At 38.9% G+C, this 22,257-nt stretch overlaps 1 protein-coding gene across 4 annotated transcripts in view; it reads right to left on the bottom strand.

The window, feature by feature from the left end:
* The window catches only part of AKAP6 (A-kinase anchoring protein 6), a 480,061-nt gene that overhangs the window by 283,882 nt on the left and 173,922 nt on the right, over positions 1–22,257 (bottom strand). For all 4 annotated transcript variants that reach the window (XM_043555958.1, XM_043555961.1, XM_043555960.1 and 1 more), the window contains exon 3: positions 550–801. In XM_043555958.1, coding sequence (XP_043411893.1) covers positions 550–801 — 252 coding nt within the window. The remainder of the gene's footprint in view (positions 1–549; positions 802–22,257) is intronic.

The following is a 22,257-nucleotide window of genomic DNA, read 5'->3' as shown; positions in this document are numbered from 1 at the left end:
TGATGATGCCATTCTTTTTGCCTAGAAGATTTTCTACCTTTGTTACCCAGTCTAATACTGCTTCTCCTTTAGGTCCAACCTGGGACTTTCCTGTCTGAATTAGGTTCCCCTTTTCTATCTTCCAGTAGCAATATGTAGACTTAATCATAATCTGCCTTTAATGTCTGTCCTTCTGTCTCTATCCCCTACTAGACCACTTGAGGGAAAAGACCACATTTTGATCATTATTATACTCTTAGCACCTAGTGCTTAGCATATAGTAAGTGCTCAATAAATATTTATCAAATAACTGAATGGGGAGCAAGAAGCCAGGTGAGTACCAACAACTGTGGGTGGTATCCGGGCAAACCATCAGGTATGAATTAACTCTGGTCTAAAGCTTTATTCATATTAAAAGTACCCTAGCCTCCAGTCACTATACCTAGATTCAAAGCCCAGCTCAGGCCCTGATTATTTACCTACAAAAAGTTCCTATCCCACATCTCTGAGCCGAAAACATTCTTCAAATGGTCACACGTGATGACACATGACTTGGCTTCACATACCCACCTCATTTGTCTCTTCAGAGAAAGCCTGCAGAATGTCTGTCTGCCTGGTGTAGTTGCCATTGGCGTCCTGCAGACCCTGCAGGATGCGCTCCCGCAGGACCAGCACCGAGACTCGGAGCTGATGCCAGAGGAGCTGCACGGCGTGGATGTCCACAATCACATTGACCGAGTAGGACAGCAGCTTCAGGGAGAACTCTGTTTCAAGGAGGGCATGGATTTGCTCAACATGATCAGAAATATCTTCGCAAATGTCCTGTAAAGAAAAACAAAATACATGAAGGCTATTTTCCCTTAACCTAGGGACAGTGGCGGCAGGGGGTGGGAGGGGTGGGGGAGGTGATAAAAAAAAGTCACTCCTTCACTTAACACCAATTGCCAGGGCCAACAGGTCTGGTAAACTGCGGGTTGGGTAACTTGCCTTTATTTTTTTTTAATTTTTTAAATTATTTTTTAAATATAAGTTATTGTCAAGTTAGCTAACATACAGTGTATACAGTGTGCTCTTGGTTTCGGGGGTAGATTCCCGTGATTCATCGCTTCCATACAACACCCAGTGCTCATTCCAACAAGTGCCCTCCTCAATGCCCATCACCCATTCCCCTCCCCCACCCTCCCCCATCAGCCTTCACTTTGTTCTCTGTATTTGAGTCTCTTATGGTTTGCCTCCCTCCCTCTCTGTTTGTAACTATTTCCCCCCCTTCCCTTTCCCCATGGTCTTCTGTTAAGTTTCTCAAGTTCCACATATGAGGGAAAACATATGATACCCGTCTTTCTCTGACTGACTTATTTCACTTAGCATTATACCCTCCAGTTCCATCCATGTTGTTGCAAATGGAAGGATTTTACTCTTTCTCATTGCCAAGTAGTATTCAATCATATATATAAAACACATCTTCTTTATCCATTCATCAGTTGATGGACATTTTTTTTAATGTTTACTTTTGAAAGAGAGCGACAGAGCATGAGCAGTGGAGGGGCAGAGAGAAAGGGAGACACAGAATCCAAAGCAGGCTCCAGGCTCTGAGCTGTCAGCACAGAGCCCAAGGTGGGGCTCGAACCCACAAACTGTGAGATCATGACCTGAACTGAAGTCGGATGCTTAACTGACTGAGCCACCCAGGTGCCCCCATTGATGGTCATTTAACTTGCCTTTATTTAATATCAGATACATAGCTGCAGGCTGTATTCTTGGCCACTGGACCTTCAGTACATGCAGGTAAGTTGATCTTTTTCTAAACCACAAAAATGCTACTATTCTTTCAGATTCAATTCTTTCAGATTGAAAGTTCAGCCAAGGTAAGAGGTCACCTCACAAATCCGCTCTCTATTCTCTTTAGTTACTGTTTGTTTGTGATCCTGGCAAGGGAGCCAACAGCTGGTCTCTTTGCTAGTGGCGAGTTCCTCTGAGCACACAGTGTTTCAGGAGAGAGGCATCATCCAGACAGGTAGCAGGGAGAAACGTGGGCTAGAATGTGCACTTCATAGGAACACCCAACCATGCTCAAGAAGCCATGGGGTTTTTGATGTAAGGGACAATTGTCACATTCCCACAAGAACAGATTTTCATCTTTAAATTCATAATGAGTATCTAAATTTCAACCCACACTTTGTAATCAGAATCACTCTTTTTTAAAACCTTTTTGGGGTGCCTGGGTGGCGCAGTCGGTTAAGCGTCCGACTTCAGCCAGGTCACGATCTTGCGGTCCGTGAGTTCGAGCCCCGCGTCGGGCTCTGGGCTGATGGCTCAGAGCCTGGAGCCTGTTTCCGATTCTGTGTCTCCCTCTCTCTCTGCCCTTCCCCCGTTCATGCTCTGTCTCTCTCTGTCCCAAAAATAAATAAACGTTGAAAAAAAAATTAAAAAAAAATAATAAAAAATAAAAGAAATAAAACCTTTTTATTTGATTATAGTTGACACACAATGTCACATTAGTTTCAGGTATGCAACATAGTGATTCAAATTCTCTAAACTTTATGCTATGCTCCCTGCAAGTATAGCTACCATCTGTCACCATACAACACTATTACAATATCATTGACTATATTCCCTATGCTGTGCCTTTTATCCCTATGATACTTATTCATTCCATAAGTGGAAGCCTGTATCTCCCACTCTTCTTCCCCCATTTTGTCCATCCCCCATCCTCCCCTTCGCTCTGGAAACCATCAATTTATTCTCTATATTTATAGTTCTGACAGAGAAAGAAAGTCAGAAAAATTCCAAGGACAAAAAAGACAAAATACGGCTGTGTTTTTAAGACCTGCACATTTTAAATAAAAACATTACTAAATCAAAGTTTCAATCTCCTCCACACATACTATTAGGTAGGCAGATTTGGTGCCGGATATGTCACTTGTCCTTACAATTTCCCAAATTTCAATTGTGCTGTCAGAGGCTGGCAGCACAAAATGGGTAGCATCAATGGTAATATTTACTCGAGCAATTTGAGTCCATTAAGCATCAAAAGGATGAACATGTCAGCTAAAGTACTCAGTGACTCATGTTTAGTTATGTATCAGTGATTTTTTTAAATGGGACTTTTATTTATGATTTTTATTAAGGCTAAAATGTAGGATAACATTTGAGGTCTGAGCCCTATCATGACTATCCAAACAGTCAGTCTAGCTGGAAACATAAATTTTCAATTTCATATCATTCAATTACTCGTTTTTAAAGAAAAACTAAAATGGAATCTGTATTTAATGTGTAATAGTAGGCAAAAAAAATCTATTGAAGAATGACATAAAATTGTGCTGAATTTTTAATAAAAATTATTGTAAAACTCCAATAAGTGCTCCAATATTATTTCTTGAAACTCAAGAACTAATTGGTGATACTTATGTAAATTGGTGGTAATAATTTGAAATAGATTAAAAGTTTAAACAGACTTTGGAATCCTAATTAGGTAAAGTTCTGACTAATGTGGCCCTTGAGCACATGCAGTCCAAAAAAGATTTGGTGCAAAAATCACATTACCTCATCAACCAGTACATGGAAACCACTCAAAGCCAGATTAGCCAGGCTCTGCTGGCCTTCAGCACATCAGGGCAGGCCTCTAACTGCTATCATCAAATAGTCCATATTGCCTGGGATCTCAACAGATGCCTCCTTGGAGCATTTACTCCAGTTATTTCCCACACTTCTTATTCTTGATACCTCAACCACCACCCCAGAGTAAATGTCCTATATCCTTTGCCCTCTTAGGATGCTCATTTCCATGTAGTACTGTGTTACCTTGGGGAACTCCCTTCCTCCCACTGCTGATCTCTTACAAACACTGTGAACTTTCCTGGCTAATACTCCCAGTCCATTGTATAAGAAATTCTCCATAACTTTTTCACAGAATAGTACATGTATCTCCTGCTCTTACCCAAACGTGACTCTGTCCCGGGTTCCTGCTTCCCCCCCTGCTATCCCATTGAAGTCTGTTCCTTCTCCCAGCCCTCACCTGAGGGATGGGGGAAGGGCAAGCCTCACTGCTTCTTTACACTTTCTGATCATTACTCTTTTGCCCTCATACTAACACCCTTTGTTTCTACTAGGTGTCTACCCTCTGCTATGCCTTCCCATCTTCCTTCTTCATTGCTATTACCTATATTCTCTTGCACTCCTCACACTGAAGAACGCATGTGGTTCAGTTTTCCTCTCCCTATTGAGCAGACCATTACCTGAGGTAATGTTTACACTGATGAACCAACCAACACCCTTGCCTCAAGTTTCCTTTACTCCACAACCCTTAAGACCTTCATGACTACTCCATTAGGACAACTCTGCCATATCTCTATTTTGGACCTTGTCACCACTCTACCTGTGGAACAGTATCAGAAAGTCTCCTATGCCCCCAAACTCTCTTTGTCTTTTTCACTCCCATTCTCCCACTACAGGTGTTCTCCAACCTCATCTAGGCCACCAGCCCCCTCCACCCCTTTTTCTCATAAACCACCCCCTCCTGCAAAGCCTCTATAGTGATCACTTCAACCACACCCTTGGCAGTGTTTTCCACTTTCTCACATTCTTGATTTCCTCACTTGGATTTGTTAATATCAGTCTCCTGGGTCCTACTATGATCCTGCCGATTCAGAATACATTATATACCTAGGACAGGAAAAGGTCTGGGTAACTATTATGCCACCTGCTCAGAATAGCCAAAGAGTCATTTCTCAACCACCCCACTCCCACCTTCCCATATAATATGTTATATACAGTCTTGGCACCATCAAAACAACATGCCATCACTCCTCTTACACATCATTTGGTTCCTTCATGATGAATGTAGGAATTTAACCAGACCCAGGCCATGGTCAAGATTGCCAGGCAACTATCCAGGGGAAACAATGTATAAGGGGCACTAAAGCATCAACGGTGCCAGTTAACTAAGGTCTTCACACCCTCCTCCTTACATATCTGTGAAATAGAAATTACCCCTGTTCCTACAGAAACAGATGGGCTCTGAGAGAAAGAAACACTGTCCCCACAAGAGCTCACCTCTCTCTATCGAGTATTTTCGCAATGTGCACATGCAGTGTCTGCTGAAATTCTGAAACTAAATAATGCATGGCATGGTACAACTTTCTGGGGTCTATTCATTTATTTAATCGTTTGTATGCCCTCTATTCTGTCACCAGGTGTCTGGTTTGACAAAATTACATGTACACACAAACTGTAGAACAAGAATTCCAGATGTATGTGTAGGGTGTGTGTGTGTGTGTGTGTGTGTGTGTGTGTGTGTGAAAGTATGTACACCCTCCCCCAAACATAAAACTATACTTGGAATATTCGATGAGAGGTTTGTTGAGAGAAATAACTGAGTGATTCTGAATCTGTACATACTTTTTAATGATATAAAATCTGCTTTCCTCTGTCCCTCTACATAAATGTCAACCAAACATTTAAAGAATAATCAGTTTGAAGCTTCTAAGCCTTAGACCCTTAACTATTGCCAATTTGCCATACGTTTATATGAAAGAAGCGGAATATTATTGACATTCTGTTTATTTTAATGCAGTCAGATAACTAGGTATTAGAAACTTTTAAAAAGGATTTGCTAAATGCCTTCCTTCCAGCAGAGACTGTTTGGAATTAAAAGGCTCTGAGAGATCTGACTTGTTGGAGGCCCTGTGGGCACTAAATTAGCAAGGTGAAGAGGAAGCATTTGAGGTGGAGTCGGGGAGAGTGGAGGGTCAGACCAGAGCCCCACTGATGCCTATAAGGAATCACTAGTGTTCGGCCTTGACTGGACATGTGACTCAAGTAGATAGCAACTGGAGACTGGACTCAACTCACATGGCCAAACTGCTCAGCATATAACAAACTTTTGAGCACTGCAGTGCTACTTGCTAGAAAAAAAGTTAGTAATTTTAGATTCACAGATTTTTAGGAATACAAAAAGAAACAATCCCTTCCGGTTCAGGACTGTATACACACACACACACACACACACACACACACACGTCCTAAAGATGTATAAGCAAAAATATTTCTCTCCATCTGCTTACTGAGAGCATTAACACTAACATTAACATTATACAATTAGAGATGTCAAATTTAACATGGCAATGACTGGTTAAGCTGATTTAGTGACTAAAATTCATAACAAATGTTAATGTTTGACTTCAGGTTCTTTCCTATTTCTATAGAGGGTGTTAGTAGGCAGAAACCTGAGTGTAAAGGAGATAAGATCAAGAAGGGGATGAGGACGTTGAAGACTGTATGAGTGGCAGCCATGGAACCCTTTCCAGATTCAAAGGGAGAGATGATTCCCAAATATGCCTCACTTGGGACAAGGTGATCATGGACAGACCCACCAGTCCAGACTTCTATCACTCTAAAACCCCAAATTCAGTCTCTTTCCCTTAAAGGCAGCTCTCATCCCTTGTATGCCATGTCCACAGAGAGCTAGAGGACTCTGGGACTGTGTGGAGGTAGGAGAAAAGCAGATCCAGAGAAAGGCAGCAAAGGATGCCAAGACAAACCATCAACCTTCAGAAGTTTACCTGTCTTGTTCTCTTATGAACAAATGAAAAAAAATCATCTAACTTCCTATGAATATGGTGAAAAAAATGCTGTTTCATATAATTTGTGAAGATTTTATCATCATCATCATAATGTAGCTTCATTTCCAGAGTATATATTTTGGTTGATGAATGTTCTCCCCAACTAGTCAATTGGTTCCCCAGCACCTCTTCATATAATTAGTGACTATCAGTAAGTTGGGCACTCAAGAATTTTGACAATCAGGATCTTACTTCAACATACTGACAATAAACAAAAACTTGAGTAGATAGAATTGTTTAGTTTTACTTTTCAATACCATCAATTGGTATCAATTGCTTTAGCTACACAAAAGCTCCCATGACTCTACATCAATATATTATTCCCTTATATCTTTTCCTCTGAGAAAAGATATTCTCCATCAAGCCCATTTAGTTGACTCGATCAACAGATGTCTCAAAGAATAACAAAATTTTAAGTTTAGGGTAGTTTTTAAATGTTCTTGTTCAAACAATAACATTTGTTTTTAGAGATCCTTAAATTGTCCCTGGAATGACCCATAATTATTAAGGATAGAAGAATAATGTCTTTGGAAATCAGTCACTTCTGTTTTTTCAGTGAATGTGCTGGGGATATAAAGTTGAATAAGGCCAGGGCTTGCCCCCCTACCCCAGAGTTCCTTGCCTGGTAGGAAGAAGCATGTAACCAGAAGCCATAGTTGGGAAGATAAGTATTCACAGAGGGTACACAAATGAGGAGGAAATGACTGTGCCCAAGGAGGCAAGGAGGAAAGGGACAAGAAAGCTTTTCTAAGGAAGTAAAGTTTGGGTCTTCAAGGAGACCAGGAAGGTGAGGTGGAGAAGGGCATTCCAGGGAGTAGAAGATGTCAATGTGGTCGCCCTAAATATGGACCCAGGGTTTGGCACTGATTTTTCTTAGTCATGGCATATTAGACACAACTCATAAAAGAACACAATTTATTTCATCAAAATATAAAACTTCTACTCTGTGAAAGGTATTTTTAAGGAAAAGATAAGTTACTGGGAAAATATTTGCAAATCACCTATTCAATAAAGGATTTATATCCAGAATACCCTAACTCCCTCTGATCTATGGGAGATATGTTCAAGATCCCCAGTGTATGCCTGAAACAAAAGATCATACTGAAATCTATATATACTCTGTTTTCCCCCTATATATACACACCATGATACATATACATGATAAAGTTTAATTTATAACTTAGGCACAGTAAGAAATTAATAACTAATAATAAAATAGAACAATAGTAACAATGTACTGTAATAAAGGTTATATGAATATGGCCTCTTTCTCTCTCCCTCTCTTTCAAAATATCTTATTGTACAGTTCTTACCCTTCTTCTTCCTATGATGTGAGGTGATAAAACACCTATGTGATGAGATGAAGTGAGGTGAATGACACAGGCATTGTGATGTAGCATCAGGCTACTATTGACCTTTTGACGATATGTCAGAAGGAGGATCATCTGCTTCCAGACTACTATTGAGCACAGATAAGTGGGAGCTACTATATATAAAGAATTATCAAAACTCACAGTAAGAAAAAACCCAATATAATTACACCATGGGCAAAGACTTGGACAAATGCTTGACCTAAGTGGGTATAATGATGGTAAAAAAGCACATGAAAAAGAACTTTCAGCCTCATCTAGCCATTAGAGAAATGCGAATTAAAACCACAGTGAGATACCTGTATACATGTATACTTGTATACATTTTTTAAATGGATACAATAAAAAATACCAAGGGCTCAGAAGTGCCAGAGCAACTGACACTCTCCTACACTGCTAGTGGAATGCAAAAGGGTACAGGCACTCTGGAAAACAGTTTAGCCGTTTCCTATGAAGTTAGACATACGCTTACCATATAACCCAGCAATCCCACTCCTGAGTGTTTGCCTTAGAGAGATAAAAAACTTAGGCACATACAAAAAAGAAAAGAAGCTACTCATAATCACCAAAACCTAAATGTCCTTCAGTGGTAAATAGATAAACAAATTACAATTATGGCACGTCTATATAATACACAACAAGTAGGGGAAAAACTATTGATACATGTAACAATTTGTATAAATCTCAAAGGCATTATGCTAAGTGAAAGAAGCCGGTCTCAAAAGATTGCATGCTATATAATTTCATTTATACGACATTCTCTGAAGAAAATTATAGTGATGAAGAATACATTAGTGGTTTCCAGGCACTGGGGTTGGGAGAGCATGACTATAAACTGAGAGCATAGGGGAGTTTTGGGGTGATAGAATTGTTCTGTATTCTGACTGTGGAGATGGTTATATGAATCTCCAAATGGGTTAAAATTTGTAGAACTGTACAAAAAAGAACTGTACCAAAAAGAAAGTCAATGTTGCTGTATGATCATTTTTAAAATAATGAAAGAAAAGAAAACCAGTTTATAGTCTCTTAGTAAAATGCATATAAAAATTAATTTCGGGTCACACATTCCCTTCAGATTCTTGGAAATTACAAAGAGCACACTCATTACATGGCACTATTATCTACATCCCTGATTCCACAACTTCCACATTATTTCCTGGCAAGTATAAAAGAAAGTGAGACTAATCTAGAGCCCATCTCAAAGTGAACTAAACCAAATGGCAGTGGTTAACAATATATCTTCAAAGTTGCATCAAGACTTTTTCCTTAGACATGACTGTGTTAACGTGGGAAAGTGACGTTCTTCATTTTGTTTAATCCACACACAGCACCACTGTAGTCTCTGTGGCATTCAATTACTCACAGAATATGATGCATTGAATACATTATGTTGCCAACTGCCCGCTTTACTCAACCTTCTTGACACCTGTGGTCTCAGAATTGCAGCTGCTGCCACCTGTCTGAAACAGGAATCTCCTGTGGTTACTGAAGCAGCTCACATAAACACTGACCTGAGGCTGGAGTTTACAATAAACTCCAGCTGGTTGGGTGTTTTTATTTTATTTTATTTTTTTATTTTATTTTTTAATTTATTAACTTATTTTGAGAGAGAGAGCATGAGTGGGAAGAGGGACAGAGAGAGAGAGAGGGAGAGAGCGTCCCAAGCAGGCTGCACTGCCAGCGGGGCCTGAACCCACGAACTGTGAGATCATGACCTGAGCCTAAATCAAGAGTCAGACACTTAAGCAACTGAGCTACCCAGGCACCCCTGGGTGTTTTTCTTTTAATTTACTTGTGTGTTTACATAAGAGAGTTGTGTGTTTATGTGTGTTTATGTTTATTCTTTTTTGTGTGTAGGATTGTTGTATATTTTTCAGTTGTATCTTATCCTTTCTAGATAGAGTACTGATATGTATTTAACCAGTATGTTCAGTTTCCACTAGCATGGGAGAAAGATGAGGATACCTTTCATGGCAGTGCTCTAATTGCTTCAGCTTCTGCTACTTGTCCCTGGGAAGGGATCTGTTTGCTGTCTCACCATAAGGCCACCATGCCCCTTCTCAACCATTCTCAAGACATCTTGAAGGTTTTCTTGTGAAAGTACAAGTATCCATGGACCAACATTCTTCCAAAGGGTCCCAAAGTGTCAATCTCCAGGCTCTGTGTGTATTTTTGGAAGGAAATCCACCCTTCCTACAACTTCCTCGCCCAGGTACCAAAGCATTACTAGGCACCTCAGTTTCATGAAGTCCCATTAATACAGTCCTTCCCACTTCTTTCTGCTTCTTGCTTTGCCCCACATGCAATCCCCAAATGAGAAAACACAGCAAATCCCCCCAATACCTACAATCTGCCTCTCCATAGGAACAAACAGTAATTGGCAGGGACTTCTCCATTCATCTATAACCCCAAATAGTGTTCTCTTTTTCTTTTCTCCTAAAAGTAATTTCACTGTTTCCCTCAAAACATTCCTGACTTATATTTGTGTAACTGTGGGACACATTCAAATGTCTTTTCTAAGAAATTGTGAATTAAAGCATGCTTTTTAAAGGGTAGTCAGGTCTCACTTCCACTTCCAATGTTTTCCTAACAGAGTTTCAAAATTCTTGAATCTTCATCTTAGCCAGCATGGACCACTACATTTAGAAAAATGTAAATTACATTTTTGAATTACAGTTATAAAATGTTTTCCTAATCTAAAGTCACTAAGACTAGAACTAAATATCAAGAGGCAGGGCACATGGGTGGCTCAGTTCGTTAAGCATCCAACTTCAGCTCAGGTCATGATCTCACAGCTTGTGGGTTCAAGCCCCATGTCGGGCTCTGTGCTGACAGCTCAGAGCCTGGATCCTGCTTCAGATCCTGTGCCTCCCTCTCTCTCTGCCCCTCCCCTGCTCACACTCTGTCTCTCTCTTTCTCAAAAATAAGCATTAAGAATTTTTTTAAATATCAAGAGGCATTTTCTATACATATTTTAGTCTTACTGCAAAACGCCATGTCATCCTGACTGCTCATTTTGTTTATTAGCAATTGTAGATATTCCCACTGTATGTGTGTGTGTGTTCACTCACTAGAAAAAAAAAAAAAAACCGAGAGGAGACTCCTACCTAATACATGGGCTTTTATTTTAAAGTGCAGATCAAGGGAACACTACAGTCACTTGGTTTAAAAACAAGAAAAAGAAAACCTCATTTGTGCCTATCCCTGTGAAAGTGAGCCATTTGAACTGAACCTTGCAATTTTATATTAAAAACTTCCTATTGCAGAGTATTAATGTCATCTTCAGTTGACTTTCAAAGCTGTGCTTTCTCCAAAAAACAGACAGATATTCCTATGACAAGGTATTTTATTTCCCCAAATTAGACTTCTCCCTCTTTTTTCCCTTCCTCGAGTAAATATACTTTTTAAAAAAATGTTTATTTATTTTTGAGCGAGAGCATGAGCAGGGGAGGGGCGGGGCCCGGGGGGGGGGGGGCAGTACAGAGGATCCGAAGCAGGCTCTCTGCTTACAGCAGAGAGCCCAAAGCAGGGCTCAAACCTAGGAGCCCTGAGATTATGACCTGAGCCAAAGTCTGACGCTTAACCCACTGAGCCACCCAGGCACCCCACAAATATACTTTCTTAGTGGTCCTGGTTTCTTCTTTATCATATCATTTCTTCTTTATCATATCATATCTCCTATCTTTATCATATTAGAATGGCTGTGGTGGGAGGGAGGGAGGGGTCCTGAGACTTTTTATGGTCATCACAGTACATACTTCTCTCCAGAGTTTGAAGAACTTATGGCTGCAAACAGTTGTTACCCTTTTAATTGCTACAGTTTGGAAAGTATGAGGACTGAAAGGAAATTACTTATGTGGAAATGATTTTGCTGTTATCATTAGCTATAACTCATCCATTACTCTGACCAGACTGAACCTTTCTAGATGCAGGAAATGCATTTTAATTGTCTCTGTGTCTATCATGCCACACTGCTAGTAGCATACTGCCACATATTTGGTCAGTGTTCAGAGGATGTTTGTAGAATTCAACTGAATAGAATACTGTGTTTCACAAATCAATCCCCATAAAGTGAGGACTAGTTTAGTGTCCTCTCTTAAGTGAATCCACACTGAGTGGCGCTCAATTGGCAAATGCAAGCAGCTGACACTGGATGTCAGCTGTCTTGATCAGTAAAGGGGCTGAAAAAGCATGTAGGTTGGGGAGAGTAAAGAGAATGATACAAAGAGGAGGAAGATGGCGAATATAGACTTGGAAGCCTTTACACTTCCACTCTCATATTCTGAAAGTCTCCTCTGTCTTCCGCTGATGAAGGACCAGCTGGAAGTTCTATCTGGCCATACCTGGCCACATCCAAATCTACATAGTTCTTCTTTTCATGATTTAAAATTTGTTGCTGTTGTTGTTAGTATTGTTATTTAAAAACTTCAGAGGATTCATTGATTGAAATATCACTTTTGGGGCACCTGGATGGCTCAGTCAGTTAAGCATCTGACTTCAGCCCAGGTCATGATCTCACGGTCCTTGAGTTCGAGCCCCATGTCTGAACTGATGTCAGTTCAGAGCCTGGAGCCTGCTTAAGATTCTGTGTCTCCGTCTCTCTCTGCCCCTTCCCCACTCACACTCTATCTCTCAAAAAATGAATAAATATTAAAAAAATTTTTTTTAGAAATATCACTTTCACTTCCTAATCTCAGGCTCTCACTTGTATGAGAGGGAAAAAAAACCCTTAGCAAAAAAAGATGAGAACAAAATTGACAATTGTTATTGCACACTGGAGAAAATGTTTTATTGGGCTATTGCTTAGACACATTCACACACAGTGTTCTACATGACTCAACTACATAAAGATTCAAAATCTAAGTTCATTCATTAACGAAAATCATAGCTGTGGCCTTGACTCTAAACAGCCCATTTGGAAATTGCTTAGAAGATCTATACTTCCCACATCTTCATAGAAATGATTTCAGGTAGAAATTGACAGAGAAGTCAGCGGTGGTTCTTACACTACAGTGTGCTTGTGAATCATACAGATTCTGGGGCTGCTCCTTTGAAGAGAGATGGGACCAAGAGATATGCAGTTTCTTAAGTACAACAGAGTGGCCATGATGCCAGTGTTCTCAGCACCGCATGCTGAAAAACACTGAGACAAAGATGGGTCATCTGTCCAGTCCAGCTGATACTAAAAAGGGAACCACATGCACACCTGTTGCTACACAATCATAAAAACAAAATCTCCCAGCAGCTTGAGAGGTAGCCCACCACTGTCGTTATCCAGATGTGTCTACAGTACAACTTACATTCATTTTGCCCCAGAACATGATTTCCGCAACTTTTTTTACCCACTGCTGACAGTGTTATGATAAACTCTAGGTCAGCATCAAGCCTGCAGACTTGTTTAACATGCTTTTTTTTTTCTGTTCTTTTACACTTATAGAATGAAACAGATATGCGAAATCACACAAAAACATATAGCTTGGTAAATTATTATAAAACAAACATCCTTGTAACCAATACCCAGGTCAAAAATTTTCCAGCCATGTACCTCCTCCCCATCATAGGCTCTCTATCTCTGTGAAAGTGACCCCTATCCTGACTCACATAGCAATCACTTTCTTGCATCTCTTTCTGTTTTATTACCCAAGTATGCATTCCTAGATACTATGACTTACTTTTGCCCATTTTTCACTTGATATGTCCTTTAAGTCTTTTTTTAATCTATAGATTCCATATATATTCCTTTTTCATACAATTTATCTGTTGAAGGTCGTGGGGCATTAGACCTGCAGAGTTTCCCATAATTAGGATTTGTTGATTGCAGTCACCATGTAGATTCCTCTGTCTGCTCTACTTCCCTCAAATTGGCAGCTGAATCTTGAGGTCTAATTAGTCGTATGTTCAATTTCTTTAACAAAAGTGTAATTACTGTTGTGTTCTTTCAGCAAGAGGCTTTTAACTTCGGTTTAGCTCTTCTGTGACAGTTGATGATACCAACTATTCTGATAGTTGGTGCTCTTTGCCTCAATCTGTTAATGCTTTGGAGGTTGCAGAATGATGATATTCTGTCATTTTGTTTTCATTTAGTAGCTGGAATAACTTTATTAGAAGAAGCTTCCCTTTATCAACTATTTGTTTACAGTGATACAATTCACAAAGGAAAGTCAAGATAAATGCTTGATTTTTTTGTTACTCAGTTTTCAAGATAATGAACTGCTCTTCTGTCAAATCAGAAGGTAACCAACCATTTGATTTACTTAGTATCAAATACTCATTAACTTAAACATATTTGATGAGTTTTGATCATTACAATTCTCAATCTTATTGAAGCTCAGATTGTCCATCATTGGCCAGTGGGATCCCCTTCAACTTGACTTCAAGTTGATTGTTCTAGTTGTTTTCAATAGCTTCCTTGCTCATCTTGTCTATTTATAGACTTGAAATTAGCCATTTCTCTAAAAAGCCTTGGTTTCATTTCATGGAAAAAGTTTTTCCAGACTATAATTTGTGCAATAGGGATGCTAATTACTACTGAGTTAGTCATTGTTTCTTTTTTTTTTAATTAACAGAGAAAGAAATATGAATATTTAAAAACAAAACACCTTATGAGTTCATAAGTGATATTTCCAATTCAAATTCATGACTGCACTGATTTTATCAAATATCTTCTGTACTACATCAATATCTCTTTTCTTCCACACCAAGGATCTTGGTTCTCAAGAACCAGGGGTGATAGAATTAGAAGATCCCATAATTACTCATTTGTTTTATAACGTATCACACATTTGATAGTTTCAGAATATTAATACCAATACTACCCTAATACTACTACTACTGACACTGTCTCTGAAGCAAATGACTAAGTCAGGCATTTATGAAGATACCTGGCCAAGTGGCTTTTGTTACCATAGAAGAGGGCAGGGTCACCTTTGGTTTGTCTTTAGTCTTCAAGAGAACAGAAAATACAGCCTAGTCTCATATTCACCACAGTTCAAGTTATACAGATCAAATGTTTGAGGGTTTTGTATGTTCCTTTTTCATCTTCAAGGTCTTTATAAAATGGAAAAAAGGCCTCAGTAAGAATATGTCTAAGAACCACATGACTATTAACTAGTTCTCTAGGGCAGGAAAAATGCTTTGGTTTTAGAAGGCATTCACTTCGAGGCTTCTTGCCTCACCAAACTCTTCCAGTCTTTGCAGACCATCAGAGAATATGCAAAAGACAAAAATTAGAGAAGGAAGTAATCAACAATTACCAAAGAAATAGCACTATTACATGTACCATAGTGCTAGGTGTGCCACATTATATACTATTTTTCTTCTATGATGACCTATGAAAATAGGTCATCTCTTTATGCAATGGACTGTGAGAATCTTTTTATTTACCATCTCACATGGCAGAAGTTGTATAATTTATGTATTTGCTTTGTTTGTTTAGTTGTCTATAAGTCATTTTTGTCTACTTCTATGAGATCTGTCTTCCTTTGAAATTCCTATGTGTCAAGTGCTGCATTTGTCTATTTTGCTTTATAGAGTACAGCACCACATGTAAAATAGATTCTTAATACATGCTGATGTTAGTGATACTGAATTCACAAACGATGAAATAGAAGCTTGAAGACAATCATGAGAAAGAATAAATGAATCACAAGCTATACCTAAATCACTTTGTATCAAGCTGAGTGTCAGAAAGTCTGAGTTCTTAGTCCTAGTATGTACTAATTACTTATGTCCCAATAACTCACTGAGCCTCAGTTTCCTCATCTATAAAAACAGTGCTGGATGGCTGATCTCTACCCTCAAGCTCCAAGGTTTTCTTTTGTTTCCTTTCTCTTTTATTTGTGTACCCTTCCCATAATGTAGAACCTGAGCTTTAGTTACCCAGAAACTTTTGTGTATCTCTGAAAACTCTGGTAAAATGACCATGATTTCTTACTAGTACTAGAATGAGCACTAGACTGGGAATCAGGATACCTGAGTCCCACTCCTGGGGACATTGGACAGTATCTCTCTGGCTCCTACAAGCAACCTGCCACAGGTTTGAAATAACAGTGCAGATCCATACCATCAGGCAGAGGAGGAAATATCTATGATTCATTCATAAGACCTCTACCTTCACACCAGGGTTAATGTTCTGAGGAGCCTCTTTGGTTGTGTGTTCCTTAGTCACCATGGTAGGCTCAGGCTATTACTCTTCCCCCATCCAATGTCCCTCCCACTCCATCCCCACCCCCTGCACACACAAACACACACACACACACACACACACACACACACACACACACACACAAACACATGCACACTCCTTTGAGGTTTATTTCCATCTGTCTATACCACCATAACTCTCTATTCATTTCAGTCACTTTATATTTTATTTTCTAAAAATCTATCAATGCCTTTTGGCAATTTAGATTTGCCTACCCGGGATGGGAATTTTCTAGTAACTCTCTCGAAATTGTTGAGCACTTCAAGTTATAAGTGGCCTTACAGGTTCATTTATAAATGCTTTCTCTTGACCTATTCATAAGTACTCTTTATAGTGGGATAAAAAGGTTAAGGAGATGAAAGTCCTATTTAGGATTTCATTGCTGACTCATGATATGACCTTGAGCTGGTCAACCTCTTTCTTAGATGCACTGTTTATATATTTAGACCACTAAAACCATGGCACAGCTTCTAAGGATGTGTTTCTATGTCTTCCTCCCCCACATAAATATCCACAGCAACTAGCTTGGCTGTTGGTTTCTGTTTAAACACCTACAACATGCCTGTTGGGGGCTAACATTATAGACACAAGTTTTTAGATCCCTAAACTAGGGAATCTAAAGAGAATTCTAGAAAGAATCTAGAAGAGGAAATGAAACCTCATAAGATGAGAGTCCTAAGAACTAATTTCAGGGGCCATGATTAAGACCCTGTAAATGAGGTAACAACAAATCCAAATTCTAAAGCCAAAGCCATCCATTCATATAGGGCAGATGGGAATACAAGTCATCAATTAACCTCCTGGACAGCTCCGGGTGCCTCCCACTGACCCAATTTCATTCCTAGGAATCTCTCCTAAGGCAATAATGGATTCACCTACTGAAATGCTATCACAGAATTGTTCATAATGGTGAAAAATTCTACTAACCAAAAAAAAAAAAATCAAAAGAAGGGAGATTGGTTTTTGAATCACTGTATTGTACACCTGAAACTAATACAACTATCAAAGAGTCAATATACTTGATTTTTTTTAAAAAGGAGATTGGTTTAACCTGATGTGATATTTCATATAATGAAAACATACATAGGTGCTAAAAATTATGTTGGAAAATATATTTCCTAGCATCAGATGTTCAAGACACATTGAAAAAGTAAGTTATAAAGGAGTTTTATAAAAAAAATGATAGCCACGTATACTCAGAAAGAACTCAAAAAGATGTCAAAGCTGTTTATAGTATTTTCTGTAGGTGGCAGTATTACAAATGACATTTAATGTACTATTGGCCTGTATGTTTTAAGTTTTCCCCACTAAAGATTCATTTCTTTCTTGAAAAACAAAGAAGTAAAAGTGAAAGAACAACAAAGAAGTAAAGTCAGTGTCCATAGCAAACATAGCAAAACAACAGTCAAGAAGTACAGGCCAAATTAGGCATAGTAAGTGATATAAAGGATCAGGATCCTTAGGCTCCCAGGATTCTTTTTGTAGAGAGAAATAGCTTCACTTCATCCACACCCACCAATCTCTTAGTTTGCTCTGTCAGGTGGCCAGGTGCTACCAGCCAGGTAGTAATCACTGGCTATTAAAGCTTTTAACTGTTTGGCTTGATTAGCTTTTTTAAGTTCAGCAGATTTGAAATAAAAACATGGGTGAGGAAAAAAAAAAACATTTAACAAGTGAAGTAAGTGGGAATGTAAATACCACTCATCCTCTCTTCTTTTGATTGATTTGTCCTAGAGTATGGCTGGATAGATCATCAACCCTCTTCTACATTTTCATACAAACCCACCTGGGAGGGATGTTTCTAAGGACAGATTCTACCAATTGATAAAGTAAGACTTTGTTTATTTCCAGGAGTGACCTCCATACTCTAGGATTCAGAATCTTCCACTTTCAAGCTACTCTAGCTTTTGAGTAATTATCAGAGAAGTGAAGACATCTAAAGAGAATTCAGTCCTCCCTTGAGGGCACACTTTATGTAAGCAGAAGTTCAGTCCTTCACAATTGCCAGGGATTATTAAAATAAATAATTCTTGCTAATTGATTTATATGTTTGTTTACTTCCATCAACCCAAATAATCTGTACTGATGGATTTGTTTTGTTCCTATGCTCATCCCTTCATCCACAGAATCAAAAAGAGGAAAATGCATACATCTAACATATTTTATGGAAAATTTAAAGCTAAGCGTCAGAGCCCAAATTAAAACATAGAATTTAGCTTATATCTTAGTTTAAAAAATCCATTTTGGTATTTTGCCTGTTCCATGCTTGACTCACTCTCTATATTAGAACTACTCTTCAGCAAGCACTAGACATACAAAGCAAGACAAAAGTTATTGAATTCCAATAATGTGGTTTTAAATCTACTCTCATTGCCCTTTTCCAGAGGCCCCTTTGGGAAATAAAAATGGATCAGAATAACATATCTGACCACCAAGTGCAGCAACCATCCATTATTAATGTCCCAATGACACATCAAAATGGAGGATGAAGGATCCTTTCAAACAGTCCTGTAACCCCAACTAAGCCTCCTCAAAGGCCTTTGCATTTGAAATCAGCAACCAGCTAAGAAATAAATTCAATTTCAATTCACTTCCCAAACATCCAGATTAATTTTACCTATAAAGTCATTTTTAACCTCATTGCTTATTTGGATTGACTATAAACTTAGTGAGGAAGAACTTTCTGATTACACACACAGAATTCTATTTGTACATAACAATGAGCAGGGTTTCAGGAAGCACACAAAAGGAAAAACAGGACAATAAATGAGCTCTGAGCAAGCACAAATATCAACTGAACCTCAGGTCATTCCTTTCAACATTTAATCCATGATTAATAATCTCCTGCCTACAGGATCCTAAATCTTATGCTCCTCCACCCCTATTTAACTGCAGGCAGAAACCATCTTGTGAATGTCTAGTGAAAATTCAGGTATGTACAAGTAAGTTGATAATGAATAATAAAATTAAAGAAACAAAGGGGCAAATGAGCTGGAGATACAGACAATATGAATAATAAAAGACTACAAGGGAGATTTACAAGGATAAGATCATTTATATTGTTTCTTTATGATTTAGACCTTATCTACTTACAAAAAAAGGAGAGATTGATGGTGGCTTACAAATAGTGAAGTATACTATTAAACAAAAAAAGCAGGATGGAGAAAGATGAACAAGACATTTCAAATGAGATCATTGCTGCATTTTAGCACTCTGTGTAGATCTACGGAAGGAGGAGAAAAAAATGTGTGGCCATAAGTGGATGGCTGAAGAAAAAGATCTCCTGTGGGAAATTAGAGACATAAAGGAATTATCAACAGTTAATGCAAGAGGGTCACAGTAGGTGATTTCTGTAAGTAGAGTGAACTAAAAACCTGGAACACCCAAGCTCAGAAGATCTCACTTCTTTAGAACTGCATGACATCTTAATGACAATAAATCAGACTTTGAGTGGGGAAGGTAAAACCAAGATTGAGCTGAAAGAGCCCAGTGCAGAGACGCCTAGGGTGGAGAGGGCTGCATTCACATCAGAGAGAGAACACTGACAAGGAAATTCCTGAGGAAATTTATCTCTGAAACTAGTGAAAAGTGGACTCTGTGATTACACTTTCTCCATGTTGCTTGTCCACTTACACTGTATGGAGGATTTGTAATCCAGGACCGCTCATACAAATGTCAAGAAGGTTCTCACATTCCAAACAGAGGGTAGAATGTGTATGGAGGATGATACAGTCCAGAGGGACCTCTGTTCCTCCTTTCTTTCTCAGGTTGGTGCAATGGTCAAGACCATCAGTGACCCTGAGGAGACTTCTGCGTCAAAATGCCCCTGGTGTTTCATCACAGAGCAACAAAGAGTGAGGTCTTGATTAGCTAGATTGACTATAGTAATTTCCTTCAGCCAGAGCTGACATGAAAAAATAAATGAATGCTTCTTTGAAATGGACAAACATACTGTCATTATATGTTCAGGGTGTAGAGGCCATCTTAATGTTGGAAGCAGTGAAGTGCCGAATTATAATAGCTTTCATTTGCTATAGAAAGAATAGGCTTACTTAGATGGAAAATACTGGTATAGACACAGCATAAGATCTATAAATAGGCTACATAAGTGATAGAACAAAGCCTGAAAACTATGTGAATAGAGAGCAAAATAAGTACACAAAGAATACACCAAAACATCTCTGGGGAATAGGACACAAGTAATTTTTTCTTCATCTATGTATCCATAAGTTGATTTATATTTTATAATTTATTATAAGGAACAGAAATGCTTTCTCAAAAAATAGTAATTTAGTAGGGTTTTTGCTGGCTTGTTTGCTCTTTGGCATATACTCAAAGATCTTGCCTTTTAAAAACAGGAGGCAGTGATGAGTGCATTCTAGCAGAAAGACATGGTTAGTAGTAATCATGGGAGAAGAGCTGTTCGGAGGTTAGGAAAAAATAACACAAAGGCTTTTGTCTAAGAGCCCTGGAGCCTAAGTGATCATCAGCGCCAGATCACCCTTTAGGTGCTCTGCCCACAAACGTCTTCTAGCCAAATCCTCACCCATGAACTCACCCCCAAAACTTCCTTTAAATGTAGCCAGAATATATTTTGTTTTTCAGACTGTGGGAGGTCAGCTGCACTGCCAGGCAGTTGCCAGTGTTTATGGAATGACAGAGATTTCCGGGAGAGGCAACTTCAACGGGAATAAAGGAGTGTCAAGTAACGTACAGCAAATGTAAATGGACACCAGGCTGGAACGACCAGCCCTCAGGAGGACTATAAAAAGCCAGAGAGTCGAAAGTCTCATCAGCAGGACTCTATTTGCCTTGGAGCCAGACTGCGTCTGGGAGTTCTGACCACTCTGGCTGCCAAAGCGCCGGCAGTGCCCTGATGTCCCCTAAGCAGGAGGCCGGTGTCCCGGAACCACCTCCCCTCTCGGGGAAGCACCTGGAGGAAACACAGGCCAGGACAAGTGTCATTTATAACAGCACCACCTCCACTTCACTTGCACAGCCAAGGAGGGGGTCATAAAACACACTTGCGCACCACACAGACGACATATGGAAGAATCTATTAAACTTTTTTAAAAAATTAGTTTTCAACAGAGGTAATATGAGTAGTTCATTGCCAAAAAGTTAGAAGAGACAAAAAAAATCAGCCATAGGTGTCTACAGCCATACCACCCTGAATGCACCCTGATCTTTTAAAAAAGCCAAAAAGTAATCAGGGACCATGTCTGTCTTATTTACCACTTATCCCTAAAGTCCAAAACATTGCCTCACACAGAGTATGCCCTCAATAAGCAATCACTGAAGAATAATAAATCACCAATAATCCTACTCTTCATACAAAGTGGTAGACAACTTTCTATTTTGTGTTCTATACTTGTATTGTTTTTCATTCAATGGTATATCATTAATATTCTTTCATATCAGTAAATATGTTTCATAATTCTTTATGGCTGCATTGTATTCTGTTTTATAAATATACAATATTTTTTAAACCAATCCTCTGGATGTTTGGCCTTGCAGCAAATATCATTCTCTTCAAGACACAAATCCCCTATTGGTCAATCACCAAATTCTGCTGATTATTCCTTTTGTTCGAATGTTAAGAAAAAAGAATAAAGACCTTTTCTGTCTTACTTACCACTGTATCTCCAGAACCTAGTACAACTTTTTATTATCAGTAAGAATGAATGATTGATGACTCTTGTCTTTCCCCTTCTTTTGATTCCTACTTCAACTGCCCTCCTCCTGTCTGAACTATCTGCATAGCCTCTGAGCTGGTTCCTTCCTCCAATATGTCTAACCGCCTTTCCCAAGATAATCATCCCTTACTGAATTTAATACCAACGGATGCTCCTTTAATTATGTGGTAAATTTCCCCTTTTGTTACATGAATCCCTTAGAACAACCTTAAAGGCTCTGCAATGTTGGGATAAAATCAAAAGTCTTTATTCTAGTTTATCAATGACAACCATAAAAGAATCACAGGTTGCTTTCAAATAGGAAGCTGCCTTAGCGATTTTTCACCCGGAAACCATCATTTCACATTTGAGGTAATTGAAGCTTCGAAGGTTCAGTGACTTGCCAAGGA

Source organism: Prionailurus bengalensis, chromosome B3, assembly GCF_016509475.1.
Source record: "Prionailurus bengalensis isolate Pbe53 chromosome B3, Fcat_Pben_1.1_paternal_pri, whole genome shotgun sequence".
In the NCBI taxonomy this organism is placed as follows: Eukaryota; Metazoa; Chordata; class Mammalia; order Carnivora; family Felidae; genus Prionailurus; species Prionailurus bengalensis.
This window is presented reverse-complemented; position numbering and strand designations above follow the sequence as displayed.